This window comes from Microcebus murinus, chromosome 16 (assembly GCF_040939455.1).
Source record: "Microcebus murinus isolate Inina chromosome 16, M.murinus_Inina_mat1.0, whole genome shotgun sequence".
Lineage (NCBI taxonomy): Eukaryota > Metazoa > Chordata > Mammalia > Primates > Cheirogaleidae > Microcebus > Microcebus murinus.
The window spans coordinates 13122672-13137586 of NC_134119.1; the positions used below are offsets into that span (position 1 = coordinate 13122672).

General features: G+C 46.8%; 1 protein-coding gene across 26 annotated transcripts in view; it reads left to right on the forward strand.

The window, feature by feature from the left end:
- The window catches only part of ZMYND8 (zinc finger MYND-type containing 8), a 141950-nt gene that overhangs the window by 56809 nt on the left and 70226 nt on the right, over positions 1 to 14915 (forward strand). For 16 of the 26 annotated variants that reach the window (XM_076010892.1, XM_012742934.3, XM_012742951.3 and 13 more), the window contains 2 exons: positions 4257 to 4405; positions 13072 to 13290. In XM_076010892.1, the coding sequence (XP_075867007.1) occupies positions 4257 to 4405; positions 13072 to 13290 (368 nt within the window). Of the gene's footprint in view, positions 1 to 1873; positions 3415 to 4256; positions 4406 to 13071; positions 13291 to 14915 lie in introns of those variants that run through there. The other 10 variants (XM_012742957.3, XM_012742949.3, XM_012742961.2 and 7 more) reach the window with 2 other exon arrangements.

A 14915-nucleotide genomic window follows, 5' to 3' on the forward strand; every position in this document is an offset into this window, starting at 1 on the left:
GGGAGGCTCAGGTTTGAAGGGATCACTTGAGGTCAGGAGTTTGAGACTATCCTGAGCAAGAGTGAGACCCCATCTCTACTAAAAATAGAAAAATTAGACATGTGTTAGGAGGATCGTTTGGGCCCAGGAGTTTGAGGTTGCAGTGAGCCATCATGATGCCACTGCACTCTAGCCCGGGCAACAGAGTGAGACCCTGTCTCAAAACAAAACAACTAAAAAAACCCAAACACCTCTGGGCCTGAATTTTGTATCATTAGAGCTAAGAACACCTTTGGGAAGGTGAAGAGGGCTATGGCCTCTTCATCTTGCAAGTAGGTTCAAATCCCAGCCCTGCTACTTGGTATCAGCGTGATCTCCGGCAAGTGAGACTTGGAGCTTCCAGAGAGCATTTTGGAATGCATAGCACATTTGGAATGCTATGCACATAGGTTGCATAGCACACCTATGCAAGTACATTTGTGAATCACATGGTGGCATGTGGTTCGTGGGTCCCTGAAGCACTGTCTTGGACTCCAGGCAAGAGCTTAAGGTTTTGGCCCCTTTTGGAGCATTTTGGAATGCATAGCACATTTTGGAATGCTATGCACATAGGTTGCATAGCACACCTATGCAAGTACATTCGTGAATCACATGGTGGCATGTGGTTCGTGGGTCCCTGAAGCACTGTCTTGGACTCCAGGCAAGAGCTTAAGGTTTTGGCCCCTTTTCCCCCTCTCTTCCCATTGTACAGGTGAGTCTTTGTGGCCCTGAGAGGTGAAGAGGCTTGCCTGGGGTCGTATCCTGTTTAAACTCATTGTCTACCCATGCCTCCTTGGTGGCTTCTGTTTGCTCAGTCCTGAATCAGGCCCTCAGATAGCGGTGGGGAAATCAAGGACGTTGGCTCACCAGTGTGGAACAGGATTCTTGACTCATGAGAACTCAAACACCGCTCCTCAAACATATACCAGACATGTCAAACTAGCATACTTCCCAATCCCTGGGAGGACTAGTTAAAATACAGATTGCTGGGCCCTACCCTGGAGTTTCTGATTCGGTAGATCTGGGGTGGGAGCCTGAGAATTTGCATTTCCAGCCAATTCCCAGGTGACACTGTTGCTAGTGGTGCAGGGACCGCATGTCAGGAACCATGTCCCAGGGAATGGTAGCCGTTCACTTGGATAACTTAGACTGTCCAGGGAGGAGCTGGGGCCCTTTCTGGCTCCAAGGGCTGAATAAGCACTTCCTGCATCCATCCACTGTGCCCCATTTTCTAGCTTGGTGGCTCTTCAGGGGGGCAGTACCACTTGTTTGGGAAGCGTGTAGCTGCACCTTTTGTTCTGACAGTGTTTAGGGGTACTAGTGGCAATGAGTGGCAGAGTGCCGAGGTTGTCCTTGCAGTGAGCAGAGCTGTCCCTTCCAGAATCCAATAGCGCTCCGTTGAGAAACAGGAACACACACCTTGCTTTTCCCTGAACATGCCCCGCACCTTCTCGTTGGCGAGTCTTTGCTCATACACTTCTCTCAAAATCTCACAAACTAAAAACATAACAAAACCCAAACCTTTGCCTGATTGCTTTCAGATTTTCCCCCTGGCAGGATGCTATTTCTCTGGGACAGTTTCCTTTGAGCCCCCCAAACACCTTTATGAAACCTCCATACTCTGGCCCTGGAGCAGCATTATTGGGGTTTATCAGGTTTACATACAACAAACCCCAAACTCCCTCCCGTGGTCCCCAACCCTTTGGTGACTGGCCCCGACTTTATCCGCTGGTGACACTTCTTATCCTGAGTCAGGCCTCCCTCATTTGCTTAGTGCTGGCTTTGGTTTGCACTTGCTGCTTTTTTATGTGAAATTAAACCTTCTAAATACTCTTTTTTTTTTGAGACAGAGTCTGAGTGAGTGCCGTGGTGTCAGCCTAGCTCACAGCAACCTCAAACTCCTGGGCTCAAGCAATCCTGCTGCCTCAGCCTCCCGAGTAGCTGGGACTACAGGCATGTGCCACCATGCCCGGCTAATTTTTTTTATATATATTAGTTGGCCAATTAATTTCTTCGTATTTATAGTAGAGATGGGGTCTCGCTCTTGCTCAGGCTGGTTTTGAACTCCTGACCTCGAGCAATCCACCCGTCTTGGCCTCCCAGAGAGCTAGGATTACAGGCGTGAGCCACTGCACACGGCCGTCTAAATACTTTTTGATAAAGTCACCTAGGCTCATGGTAAATACAGTACACAAGGGCATATAGTGAAAAATAATCCTTCCCCACTCCCTGCAGGCTCTCCTTCCAAGATAACTACCAGTCCCCAGGTGGAGTGCTGTCATACTTTTGTGTTCATCTAGGAACATTCTAGGTTTATGCAAACATTGCTGTGTATATTGCATCTTTAATGGGAGGTGTGTGTTGGTTTGTTAATGGTGCCAGACACAAACGTTCCTCTTTTGACTGGATGCAGAAGCATAGGGAGTGTCACACATCGGTTCCTGTAGAGGTGCCTCATTGTTCTTGGTGGCCCGGAATAGCCCGTTGTGTGACTGTAAGATGTTGTTAGACCAGTCCTCTGTTTGCAGACGCTAAGGTTGTTTCCAGTCTTGGGTACGGCATAGAGCTGCAGTTGGGTCATCTCGAACTGCTTTGCCCCCCGTGACTGTGTTTGTAGAATGTGTTTCTAGGAGGGGACCGTTGGGTCAAAGCTAGGTGGAGAGAGTGAGAGTTTTCACGTGTGACGGTGAGGACCCCTCTGGGAATGAGGGGAGGTTTCCTCTGGGGGATCAGGCTGACCCCAGGTTGTACCCTTTTAGGGAGCTTCCTCCCTAACTAGCTGTCGTGTGCCTGTGGGCCAACCCTTTGGGCTCTCTGGGCCTCCAGTTTGATGTCTGTGCTGTGATCCCGGACTCAGGGGTCTGCTCACCCTCAAGGTGCCTGTGGTTAGCATTTAATTTCCTCTCAGGGCTGGGTCTCTGTTTTTACTCGGGGTTTTCCTGGAGTCTGCCCAGGAGGCTGGAGAGCTCCATCGTGTGGGTTGCATTTTTTGAAAACCATTCATTGTCTCCCTTTGTGAGTCTGCTGGAAAACGCTTTGCCTTCCGTCAAAAGCAAAACCACTAGGAGGACCAGGTGTGGCGGTGTCGGAATGGACCCTGGTAACCCGCCACCGGTGACTCCCCTGTAGACAGGGGGAGAGACAGAGGCACCACGAAGCCCGCGCTGGCACCTGCCCAAGCGGCACCACGAGGTGGGGGGTGGTGGGTGTCTTTCGAGCTAGTCACCTTTCTGGATGTCACTTCCCTTCCCACCCCTGTGCTCTTGGCGTGGCTCTCCTTTTCTGTGTCCGTAGCTTTCCTTCCTCAGGACGTGAGCCGCACCGAGCCGTGCCATTGCACGGGCCCTAAGCGCAGGAGACCACCGTCAGGCATGGAGTGGATTCCATCCCTCGCAGGTGAAGCTCGGACGGGTGGTGGAGGAAGGGTGCACGTGTTCACGCGAGATGCCGGGAGACAAAAGCAAGGGGTGGATTGACAGGAGCAGGGCTGGCCCTTTTCAGGTGAGAATCGGGAATGCTATTGGCATTGATCACTTTGGAGGAGGAGCTCAGACACCATGCCTGCGGTGACAGGGCCGTGAGAACTTTCTGGTGTGTGGGGTGTGTTTTTACTCAGTTGTGCTCTGTTAGCCTAATAAATGCTGTCGTCTTCCACAAGGAAGAATGAGCGCCTTCGTTTCCTTGAAGCGTGTGGCCTTCTTGGTCTGTCTTGCGTGATTTCCTGTGTTCACCATCGGGCATGGTTGTGGAGAAGAGATATTTCTTTGGGATGAGAACGATGTTGGCGCCTGGGTGGCGACTCTTGGCGGCTTGGTCGTGGCCTTGCCTGTTAACAGGGACACAGTAAGGAAGAGTGGTGGCTGTGGCGAAATGGAGAGCTCATCTCCATCTGAGCGGGTGGCTGTGATCCAGCTGTATCTGGTGGCACGAGGCCGGGTAGACCTGATCTGGTATTTTTTTTTTTTTAAGAGAAGCCCAAATCTAGATTGTTAGGTGAAGTTTCCCAATTTTTATATTTTGGCAACAAATTAAGATTTTTACAAAACTGTTACCTGGGACGCAGAAAGCCTGACCTCTGAGACAGACTTTGAGGAGGAGGTCGGGTAATTCTAGGAGGAGGAACACTGAAATGGCACCAGGAGTTTGGGGACAACGCGCACTGTGTCCCACGCTCCCCCTCCCGGTGGGCCCTGGCCTCCCTGACTGCTTTCAAATGAGTGGTTCTGTGTCTCTTTCAGATCCTGTCTCTACAGAGAGAACAGCCCAGAAAAGAAAGTTACCCAGCCCTCCACATTCTTCCAACGGCCACTCGCCACAGGAGGCGTCAGCAAGCCCCATTAAAAAGAAAAAGAAACCCGGCTTACTGAACAACAATAACAAGGAGCAGGTAAAGCAGCCGCTGGCAGCCTGTGTGTGTGTCCGGGCCGCGGCGGGTCTCTCTGGGTCTCTCTAAGAGCCAGTGTTCTCTGCACTTAGCAAGCCACCTTGCACTGGCTGTCATTTGCGTAGGACAGAAAGGGCAGTTCAAAGTGGGGCTGTGCAGGACTTCCCAGTGGGTTTTCAGGTCTGTTTTGGGGACAGAGCAGTGACACAGATGAGATGAGGGCATTGTTCTTGAAGGGTCAGGGCTTTTCTTTGGATTTAGTGTTTTCTGTGTGGCCTGAGGATTTTCCCCCTCCTGGGCCCAGCCAGTACGACTGATTCTAAGCTCCGCCTGGAGGTGGTTGCTCCCTCTGGTCTCAGTTTTCTCATCTGTAAAATGGGGGGTTTGGGTCTATGGTAGGAGGCACTGCCTGAGGTAGACTTAGGGTGATGAGCACACACCTGGCAGCAGGACTCTTTCTCAGACCCCACCCTCCCCTGGCAGCCAGGACCAACCAACTAGATATGGAGAATCTATTCGCTGTTTGGATCTTGCCTAAGGAATCGTCTAGCTTTAAAATTCTTTGATGCAGGCTACATACTCTTCTGTGCGTTGTTGAGTCCTGGAGCAGGCCCCGGGGATTTAGGCTGAATTAAACAAGATTGTTTCCTTCACGGGAAGAGAACTTACCATGGTTAAATGCCCAGGCCCGTGAGAGGTGTGTGTTTCTGAGCACAAATCTATTTTCAATCTCAAAATTACATAGCGAAATGCCAGCTCTGCTTTTGCCGTGTGGCTGTGGGCAAGTTAACCTCTTGTGTGCCTGGTTTTCTCATACCGAAATGGGGATATTGCTGCTACTCCTAATTTCACACGGTTGTTGTGAATATTAATACTGCTAAATGACATCAATAATAATAAAAATTCAACCAGGTTCTAGACTAAGCTGTATGCCAGCCACAAGCCACATGTGCTCTTGAGCATTTGGAAGCGGGAAGTGTGATTGAGGAACTGAGTTTTTCATTTTATTTAAATTTAAGTGGCTACCAGTGGCTTGTAGCTACCGTGTCGGATTATATTGCACAGGTTTAAGTGAGTTAAGAATTGTGTTATAGAAGGGACTGGTGGGTCCTAAATAAATTTTGAGGTGCATTGCAATACATAATAGTGTAGACGATGACAATACTAAAAGCACTATTTGCTGCTGTGACAACCCCATGAGGAAGGGCTGTAATGTGTCCACTTTACGGATGAAACACGCAGGTTCAGAGAGGCTGAGCTACCTCTTCAAGGTATCAGAGCAAGTAAGCAGCTGCATTTGAGCTTATATCTGTCTGTCTGGCTTAAAGCCACTGACACCCCTGTGACCCAGGAGCCTTCTCCTAGCTGTCAGGACTGAAGGCTAAGAAAGAAACATGAAGGCCACAGATAATCCTCAGACTTTTACTTAGCCAGTAATTGAACTTCTGGGCCAACGCTTCCTTACTTATGCCCAGTAAGTCCTGAGAGCACATTGCTGTCCCTTCTGTGCAGAAATAGTCTCCTCATGCCCGCTCTGTGTGTGCGCGCACATGCATGTGCACACGCTTTGTGAGTTTCTACCTGTCATTTGGGAATTGACTCGCACCCATTTTTCTGGAAGCTTATTTACCTGGGCAGTTCAAGGCGCGCTCTCCTCTCCCTGCCCCATCTGTGTGTTAGCACCATTTCCATAACACTTAGGCCTTGTGACCACAAACATGTGTTTGTGAGTCTGTGTCCCCCTCTGGGCTGGCGGCCTCTGAAACGTGTCCAGCGTCTGGCACTGCTGGCTCCCCCAAGTTAGACACAGAGTGGGGGCTTGGGAATACAGAAAGCACTTGGGGTGTGGGACATGGCAGAGAACGAGTGAGGGGACGCAGGGCACGAGTGTGCCCCCGAGTTCCCAGTCGTCTTCGGTGTGGGTGGCAGAGGGAACGCGGTCCACCTGGACACCAGGCTGGTTCTGGCCCGCGGCGTCGGGGAGTCTTGCTGTGTGGCCTTGTTAGTTGCTTTCTCATCTTTGAGCCTCAGTTATGTTGTGAAATAGGGGTTTGAACTAAGAACATCATAAGGCTGACTACAGGTTTGTGTTTTGAACTAAAACTCCCAGGCAGAAGGGCCAGGAGATTTTTGTTGGCAAAGAAGTTATAGCCTTAACTGTAAAGAGAAGAGATTCCTGACCTTCCACCCCATAATTCCTTCTAACATACAATGTTTGCATAGTTGGGACATTCTCTCTCATGTACAATCTGTTTCCTCAAGGGGAACTTAAATCCTTTAAAGGGAGTGCCTGGCATGATCATTGCTCACTGCAACCTCATATGCCAGGCCCGGGTGATCCTCCTGCCTCAGCCTCTCAAGCAGCTAGGAATACAGGTGCACCACCTATGCCCAGCTAATTAAAAAAATTTTTAATAAAGATGGGGGTAATGGGGGGGGGGTCTCACTATGTTGCCCAGGTTGGTCTTGAACTCTTTGGTTCAAGGGATCCTCCTGCCTTGGCCTCCAGAGTGCTGGGATTACAGGCGTGAGCCACTATGCCTGGCGGGGATCTCTTTTATAAGGGCACTAATCCCATTCATGAGGGCAGAGCCCTAATCACTTCCCAAGGGCTCTGAGTTTCTAACCTTGGGGTTAGGATTTCGACATAGGAATTTTGAGGGTGGAGGAGACAAACATTCAGACTTATAACAGTACAACACTTAGAAAGACCTAGCTGGAGCTGAGCAGAGCCTGCCCTTCAGACATAGGGCCTGTGCCCTCTCCCCGACCCCACCCTCCCTGGGGTCCCACACTCCGCCTGTTCTGCTCGTTCCATCCGCTCTCGGGCTCTGTAAGCTGTCACTTTCTTTTGACTTCTGGCATATATCAAGACTCCATCTCTTCTCTTTTCTTTTTCTTCACTCTCGTTTCTCTTCTGTGTTATAGTGGTCTGGAAAGAAAGCCATTCTGACATTGGAAAAACAGATAAACCATATGTTTCCACTTTTGATGGAGACCTTTTATTGCCAAGCAGAGATAGGGGTTGGGTTTTAACTTTGGCCCCTGTTTTACCCATTTTTTACATATTTGGAATTTATTACTTTTAGGGGAGTTTTTTAAAAAAAAAAGTCCTTCGTTCCAATGGCTTCACCCCGTAGCAAAGGTTTGAAAATGCCCAGGACGCTCCTGGCATTTTGTGGAGGGAGGGTCAGGTTGCTAAGTGTCCTGTAGTAGATGGGACAAGAAATGTCTTACCCAAAATGTAATTGGGGCCTTTACTGATAAGTATCACTCTAATCGGCCGGGCGCGGTGGCTCACGCCTGTAATCCTAGCTCTCTGGGAGGCCGAGGCGGGTGGATTGCTCAAGGTCAGGAGTTCGAAACCACCCTGAGCAAGAGTGAGACCCGTCTCTACTATAAAGAAATTAATTGGCCAATTAATATATATAGAAAAAATTAGCCGGGCATGGTGGCGCATGCCTGTAGTCCCAGCTACTCAGGAGGCTGAGGCAGCAGGATTGCTTGAGCCCAGGAGTTTGAGGTTGCTGTGAGCTAGGCTGACGCCACGGCACTCACTCTAGCCTGGGCAACAAAGTGAGACTCTGTCTCAAAAAATAAAAATCTATCTATCTATCTATCTATCTCACTCTAATCTTTAGTTCTCAGGACATTTGAGTTCACAGTGTTTTTTGGGGAGGTTTTCTCCCCCATCCCCATTAAAGAATTCAGAAATAATCTGTTAGCAGATTTGTACAAAATGACCTTAGGAATACTTTTTTTTTTTTTTTTTTTTGAGACAGAGTCTCACTTTGTTGTCCAGGCTAGAGTGAGTGCCGTGGCATCAGCCTAGCTCACAGCAACCTCAAACTCCTGGGCTCGAGTGATCCTTCTGCCTCAGCCTCCCGAGTAGCTGGGACTACAGGCATGTGCCACTATGCCCGGCTAATTTTTTATATATATATATCAGTTGGCCAATTAATTTCTTTCTTTTTATAGTAGAGACGGGGTCTCGCTCTTGCTCAGGCTGGTTTTGAACTCTTGACCTTGAGCAATCCGCCCGCCTCGGCCTCCCAAGAGCTAGGATTACAGGCGTGAGCCACAGCGCCCGGCCTAGGAATACTTTTGATCAAATGTGGCAAAGAAGTGATGGGGCCCCTCCTCACCTTCTCTGAGCACAGGGTGTATACGTGTCACAAATGGGTGGCCTAGAACTTACTTTCTTGGGCCCATGCATTATCTCAAAAACTGGAACGTTTTGCAGCAGTCCTTTGTTGGGCTGGGGCAGTGTATTAACAGTTGAGACAGTTGAGGGGACAGTAGGGATTGCTGGCTTCCCTCCGAGGTCAGGCAGCACTAGGCCAGTATGTGCACCTAACACCTAGATTGCTGGAGCTGAGTGGGGGCTGCCCCCTTAAGTTGGGCGAGAGCTCTGCCCCTCCCTGCTGTCTTTCCTACCTCGAGGCTGAATGCTAGTACATCCTCACCCTCCAGGGCTGTGCCTTTTTTTTTTTTTTTTTTTCATTTGAACATACTTTGCAGTACCTATGATTTCGATCAAATGTAGGAGAATGAATGCTGATGCTAGGGCCACTCGCACTCCATGTATGGTACCCATGTGGCCTCTGTAGGAATTTGAGTTTGTGGTCTCTCATCCCCCATACGTGTACCCTGTGTTCACACTTAGCCAGAGCACTCATGTGGGCCAGATGCTGTCTGGAGCCTGTTTTTGTAAATAAAGTTTTATTGGCACACAGCAACATTCATTCATTCATCTTTGCTTTTCATCTGTGTTTGCTTTTGTGCTACAGGGGCCTAGTTGAGAAGTTACAACAGAGCCTATACGGCCTGCAAAGCCTCAGCTGTTTACTGTCTTTATAGACCCCTTTATAGAAAGTTTGCCTGGCTCCTGATGTAAATGAAGGTATTCCGGGAGCAAATAGACAGGCCTTTCCTATTTTGTTGTTAAGCCAGCCTGTGGAAGGAGCAGGGAAATGAGAACATTTGCTTTCCTGCAATGTCCCATAATAACCTGCAGTTATCCCATAACAACACAGGCTGCAACCTGTTTCCCTTGCTGTCAGGCTTGGTAGCACACCCTTTACTTGTGGGGGAGAAAAATCATAACTCATTTTGTCTGAAATGATGTGCCTTTTCCTTTTTAAATGTTCCATATTTGTTATCAGATTATTTTTACGGAGCAGGAAACACTTACAAGCAGCAGATAAGGAAAGTATCTGATTGACGAGCAGACTAACCGGGCAGCTAGTTCTCAGCAACCGGGGCAGCTGCAGCAAAGGAGGCAGTCTCCTGAAAAGAGTGTGGAGCGGCCTGGCCATGCTTGCGGTCCTCCTAGGGACACCCACACCCCGCCGGGTGGGGCTGGGGCGGGGATGGTGGCGGCAGGGGAGGCTTAATTCCGAAGCTCAATACCCTGGCTCCGGTGAGAGAGGACTTGAGTTGGTGGTTAGGGAGACCAGATGTCACATTTGATTCTCAGTTTTGATTAGATCTTCGCAACTCTCCTGTCCTATTAACTCTCTGAAAGGAAGTCGGACACTGAAAATGTGACTTACTGTTACCTTACAAAAACCACAGTAGCATCCTCGAAGAGCTCTCTCAGGTTAGAAATAGTTCTGCTTGCTCCATACAGTTTATCTTTCAATGGAAATTACTCCTCTTCTTCCCTCCTTCCTCCTCTTCCTCCTTTTACTTCCTCTGCAACCAACCCCCCTCCCCTAAGTCAAGCAACCATTTTCCTTGGTAGATAGACCCTCTACATTAATGCTTTTCAACTACAGATAGTTTTGCCCTCGCCCCTCGGACATTTGGTGATGTCTGCAGACATTGTTGGCTGTCCAGTTTTTGTTGTTGTTGTTGTTGTTTTTGAGGCAGGGTCTCGCTCTGTCACGCCGGATCAAGTACAGTGGCATGATCATAGTTCACTGCAGCCTGACATTCCTGGGCTCAAGCAGTCCTCCTGCCTCAGCCTCCCGAGTAGCTGGGACTACAGGCGCATGCCACCACACCCAGCTAATTTTTCTTTTTGGTTGTCACAGTTTTCTGTGTGTGTGAGTGTTACTGGCACCTAGGCAGCGATGCTGCTACCCACCCTGCACTAGATGCTATTCATGTTCCCTTCTGTTAGGGTTTTGGTAGTCTTCTTACTGTTGAGATATTTTTCCCCTCCAGCTTTGTGTGTTATGTAGAACTTATTTTGTATTACGGAGAATGTTCTCTGAGGGGGTCGCTAAGTTATTAGAATCTCTTCTGCGTCAGGCATTGCCTTGTGTGGGGTATAGGGAAAAGAGAGGGTCTGGGAGAGCTTGGTTTTAGTCTTTGCTCTGGGCTCTGAGGTCAGATAAGTCTTTTTAGCTGAGTTTTGCCATCTGTGAAGTAAAGCTAGTACAGGTTGAGTATCCCTTATCCGAAATGTTTGGGACCAGAAGTGTTTTGGATTTTGGATTTTTTTTAGATTTTGGAATATTTGTGTATATATAATGAGACGTCTTGGGGAAGAGACCCAAGTCCAAACACAAAATTAATTTTCGTTCCATGTATACTTTACGGATATAGCTTTGAAGGTAACTTTATGCCATATGTTTAATATCTATGACCTGTCACATGAGGTCAGGTGTGTACTTTCCCACTTGTAAGTCATGTCAGTGCTCTTTGGAGCATTTCAGAGTTTTGGATTAGGGCTGTTCAACCTGTAGCGTCTGTCCTAAGTACCTGGGTACTTAGTATCTGGGCAGTTTTTAGTGTAACGTGAAGATGATGTGTGCACAGCAGTATGTTAAAAAAGTGAAACATGAAAAGAATATTGTTAAAATGATGTTATTCCCTGGAAACCAAGTAGATCGCTCTGTCTTAAAAGTTGATGTGAAACAGGGAAATAACTGGGTTAAAGAATTACACAATCACACTTGGCTCTTTACTTTGTAGAAATTAAAGTAGGGAGGCTTAGAGTGATTAACAAAGATCTGCTTGTGGGGAGGGAGGGCAAGGGCAATATATAACCTTAACATTTGTACCCCCATAATATGCTGAAATAATAAAAAAAATGGGGAAAAACCCCACAAAGGTCTGCTTAAATGAGCATCTATAAGACTTTTTATCAAGGATTGTAGAAATACCAGGCATTTTGAGAACATTAAAACCTTATGATAAAAGCCAGGAACAAGACAAGGAACAAGCCAGGAACAAGATTGGGTTCCTTCAATCTGGGTGACCCTTTCACATTATCATGGGAGGTCCTAGCCATTAAAAGAAAGAAAAAAGAAAACTAATGCAAAAGTGTTAGACTTGAGCAGACACAACTCTGATGTTACTTAGAAAGATTAATAATATGATTTTCAGCCAATAAACGATTAGAATTACTTATTATAAGGTCAATATTAAAAAGCTAACAGCATTTCTATGTACCAACACTAACCATTTAGGAAATATAATGGAAAAAGGTTCCCATTCATAGGATCAACACAGAGTATGCAGTTATCTGACCAATAATATGAGATATCTGTGGAGGAAACTGTAGTGTTTGATTGAAGGACAGATAAGCTTATTGTACAGTGATGTTTCTTCAAAAGTAGGTAATATGGATGTGGCTAAACTATTATCCAGGGTTTTTTACTGCCAAGGAAATCGAGGCTCAAAGTGGGTTGAGTAGCTTTCTTAGTAGGGTCACACAGCTAGTTACCTGGTCTTTTTGAACTATTTTGCTGGACTTTCTCACACTTCCTAAGTAGGATTTCATATTGGTTTCTGATAGACATTCTCTTTATGAATTACTTCTGAGTGATTTTTTGTGTTTGGAGTGTGGCTTTGCACGATTTTATAATGTTTCTTTAGAGAAGCATTTCTCGGTGATGTTTTGGGACAGGAAGAGGTCTAGCTCCCGTGAATTGGCCACCCATCTCATCTTTCTGCCATAGTTTATTTCGGATAAGAGTTGTGGCTTCCCGGCAGATACAAGGACCTACCACGTTTAAAACTTTTCCATACCTTTTTAGGAAGGCTCTTATTGGCTCATAAATACGCTGTGTATTGGGGGTAGACATATAAACAATTTTTTGGTGACTCAAATCTAATTATCTGTTCTCCAGAGGCCTGCTGTTTAAAGAATCCCTGGAAAATTGCAATGTTTTTATTAGCTTTGTAAATTCAGACTTCCATAGGTTAGGCTTTTAACTGTACTAGCAATGTTAATATGGGGGCACTGTGTTAAATGCATACGTTATATTATCCCATTTAATCCCAATACAATACTATGAAGTGTTAGGTAATACCATCTCCATTTTACAGATGAGAAAATTGAAGCTGGGAGATTAAGAGACTTGTTCAAGGTCGTGCAGCTGGTTAATGGTAGAGTTAAAATTTGAACTCGGGTATGCCTGGGTTGTAGTCGTGCTGTCCTGTTAGAGATGCCTAGTAGTTCTTAGAATCAGCTTTCAATTCATTACCTCTTAAAATAGAAGAAAGAAAGAAAGAAAGAAAAAAAACCCCTTTCATAATAGCTAATGACCCACTAATGCTGTATTTAGTAGAGTAACTCAAGATAGCTTGGCTTTTTAATAAATTTGTGAAATGCTATAATTTTCTTTTATTGTTATTGTTGTACTTGTTCAAATTCCCTTTGCGAATGCACATTTGTTTTGAAACCAAACCTGTCTTTCTTGCCTACATTTCAGTCAGAACTAAGACATGGTCCGTTTTACTATATGAAGCAGCCACTCACCACAGACCCTGTTGATGTTGTACCGCAGGATGGACGGAATGATTTCTACTGCTGGGTTTGTCACCGGGAAGGCCAAGTCCTTTGCTGTGAGCTCTGTCCCCGGGTTTATCACGCTAAGTGTCTGAGACTGACATCGGAACCAGAGGGGGACTGGTTTTGTCCTGAATGTGAGGTTAGTTCCCGATGAACGAATGCAATTACCTGCCTCATTTCCTCTCCTTCCTCTTTCTTCCTTTTATTTTTTTAATTTTTCAAATAATCTAGGCGACCGGGGAAAGAGACATTTCTTGCCTTCTACCTGCTCTCTCCTGGTCACTTATTTTTTTGGACCAGCTGTTGGCCATGGCCGCAGGACGGCAGCTCTCTCGGAAAGACAGTTGCACTGAATATTGTTTCTCCTCCTTCCTGGGTCTTTGGAGCGCTTCGAGATCTGCAGCTGTCTCTGATTCTTCTGGGATGAACGTTTTGAAAGTTAACTCATCCATCTTTAAAGAGTTCACACGTTTTGCAAAGACCTCGTGCCGTCGTTCCCCTTCTTGGATGACGTTTCCTGCCGCATTGATGAATCATCAACAGTAGCCAAGCTGGGAAGACCAATTGTGGGTGTATGTTCCACGTGGTGGCCATCTGATGCTTTCTTTTATGCAGCGAGTATTTCTTGAGTGCCTGTTAGGTGCTGGGGATTCAACACTGCACGAAAATAGGCACGGATCAACGTTCTTCTCAGCAGAAAAGGGAAAAAAAAAAAAAACCCAAAATAAATGAAGTCATATTTAATGAGTTAGAAGAAAAGTGCTCTAGAGAAGGCGACTAGAGAATGGGAGTAGGAAGCCTTAGAAGGGTGCAGAGTGTTTTCATTGTAAATTTCGGGGTCTGGGGGGCCTCACTAAGATTTGAGGAAGACCGAAAGAGGAGGGGAGGAGTGAGCTTTGCAGCCATTTGGGGGAGATTTTCCGAGCAGAAGGAGGTGCAGGTGCCGGGCTGGAGGCAGCAGCTCACCGGGCGTAGTGCAGTCGGTGCATGTGCTTCATTTGTAGCACAGCTTAAACCCTCCACGTTAAACCGATTATTAGGGTTTCTGCTGTTCTCAGGTGGCTTTTATTCTTGGTGACCCCCAACGATGATGTGTTTTTGAAACGCTGAAAATAAGAATGTCATCTCCAAATTAATTACACATTAATTGCACATTAATGTGTTAATTTAACACACCCTTTAAATGTGTCTCTTGGATTCCCAGGTACTGGAGTTAGATCTCAAATGGGAAGGCTTTCTATGTATGCTATGGAAAGGTCACCCAGATGTCTTTAGTGGGGGAAAAAGCAAGCTACAGGACAGTGTCTGTGGTATGCTTTTGTGTAGGGAAAGGAGAAAAGTAAGAATGACATGGAAAGAAACGAGAGGTCAGATCCGTGTGATGATGACGTCGTTCTGCCTCTAACATAGTGGAAGACGGCTGCTGTTCTTTTGGGTTATCCAGGATGGAGAAATGTATAAGATATGCTTTGCTCAGCAATGTCCTCCTCTGTGCTTGGAGCCTGACCTCATTCTACTAGGGTTAGTATGGGAACTGGAGCCTTTACATACATATATATAATTTTTGCCTTGAGTAACTCTTCCCAATTGTTCGAGGATATTGCAAAAAAGATAGTGGCTCAGATAGGATGCTTTCGCTGCAAGTCATAGTTCCTGATGAAGGCAGCTGAAACAGCAGGGCTTGTTATCCTGTGTGGGAAGAACCCAGAGGCGGGGCCAGTGTGTCTGTTCAGAGCCAGGCTCTTGGCATCTCATTGTGGAGGT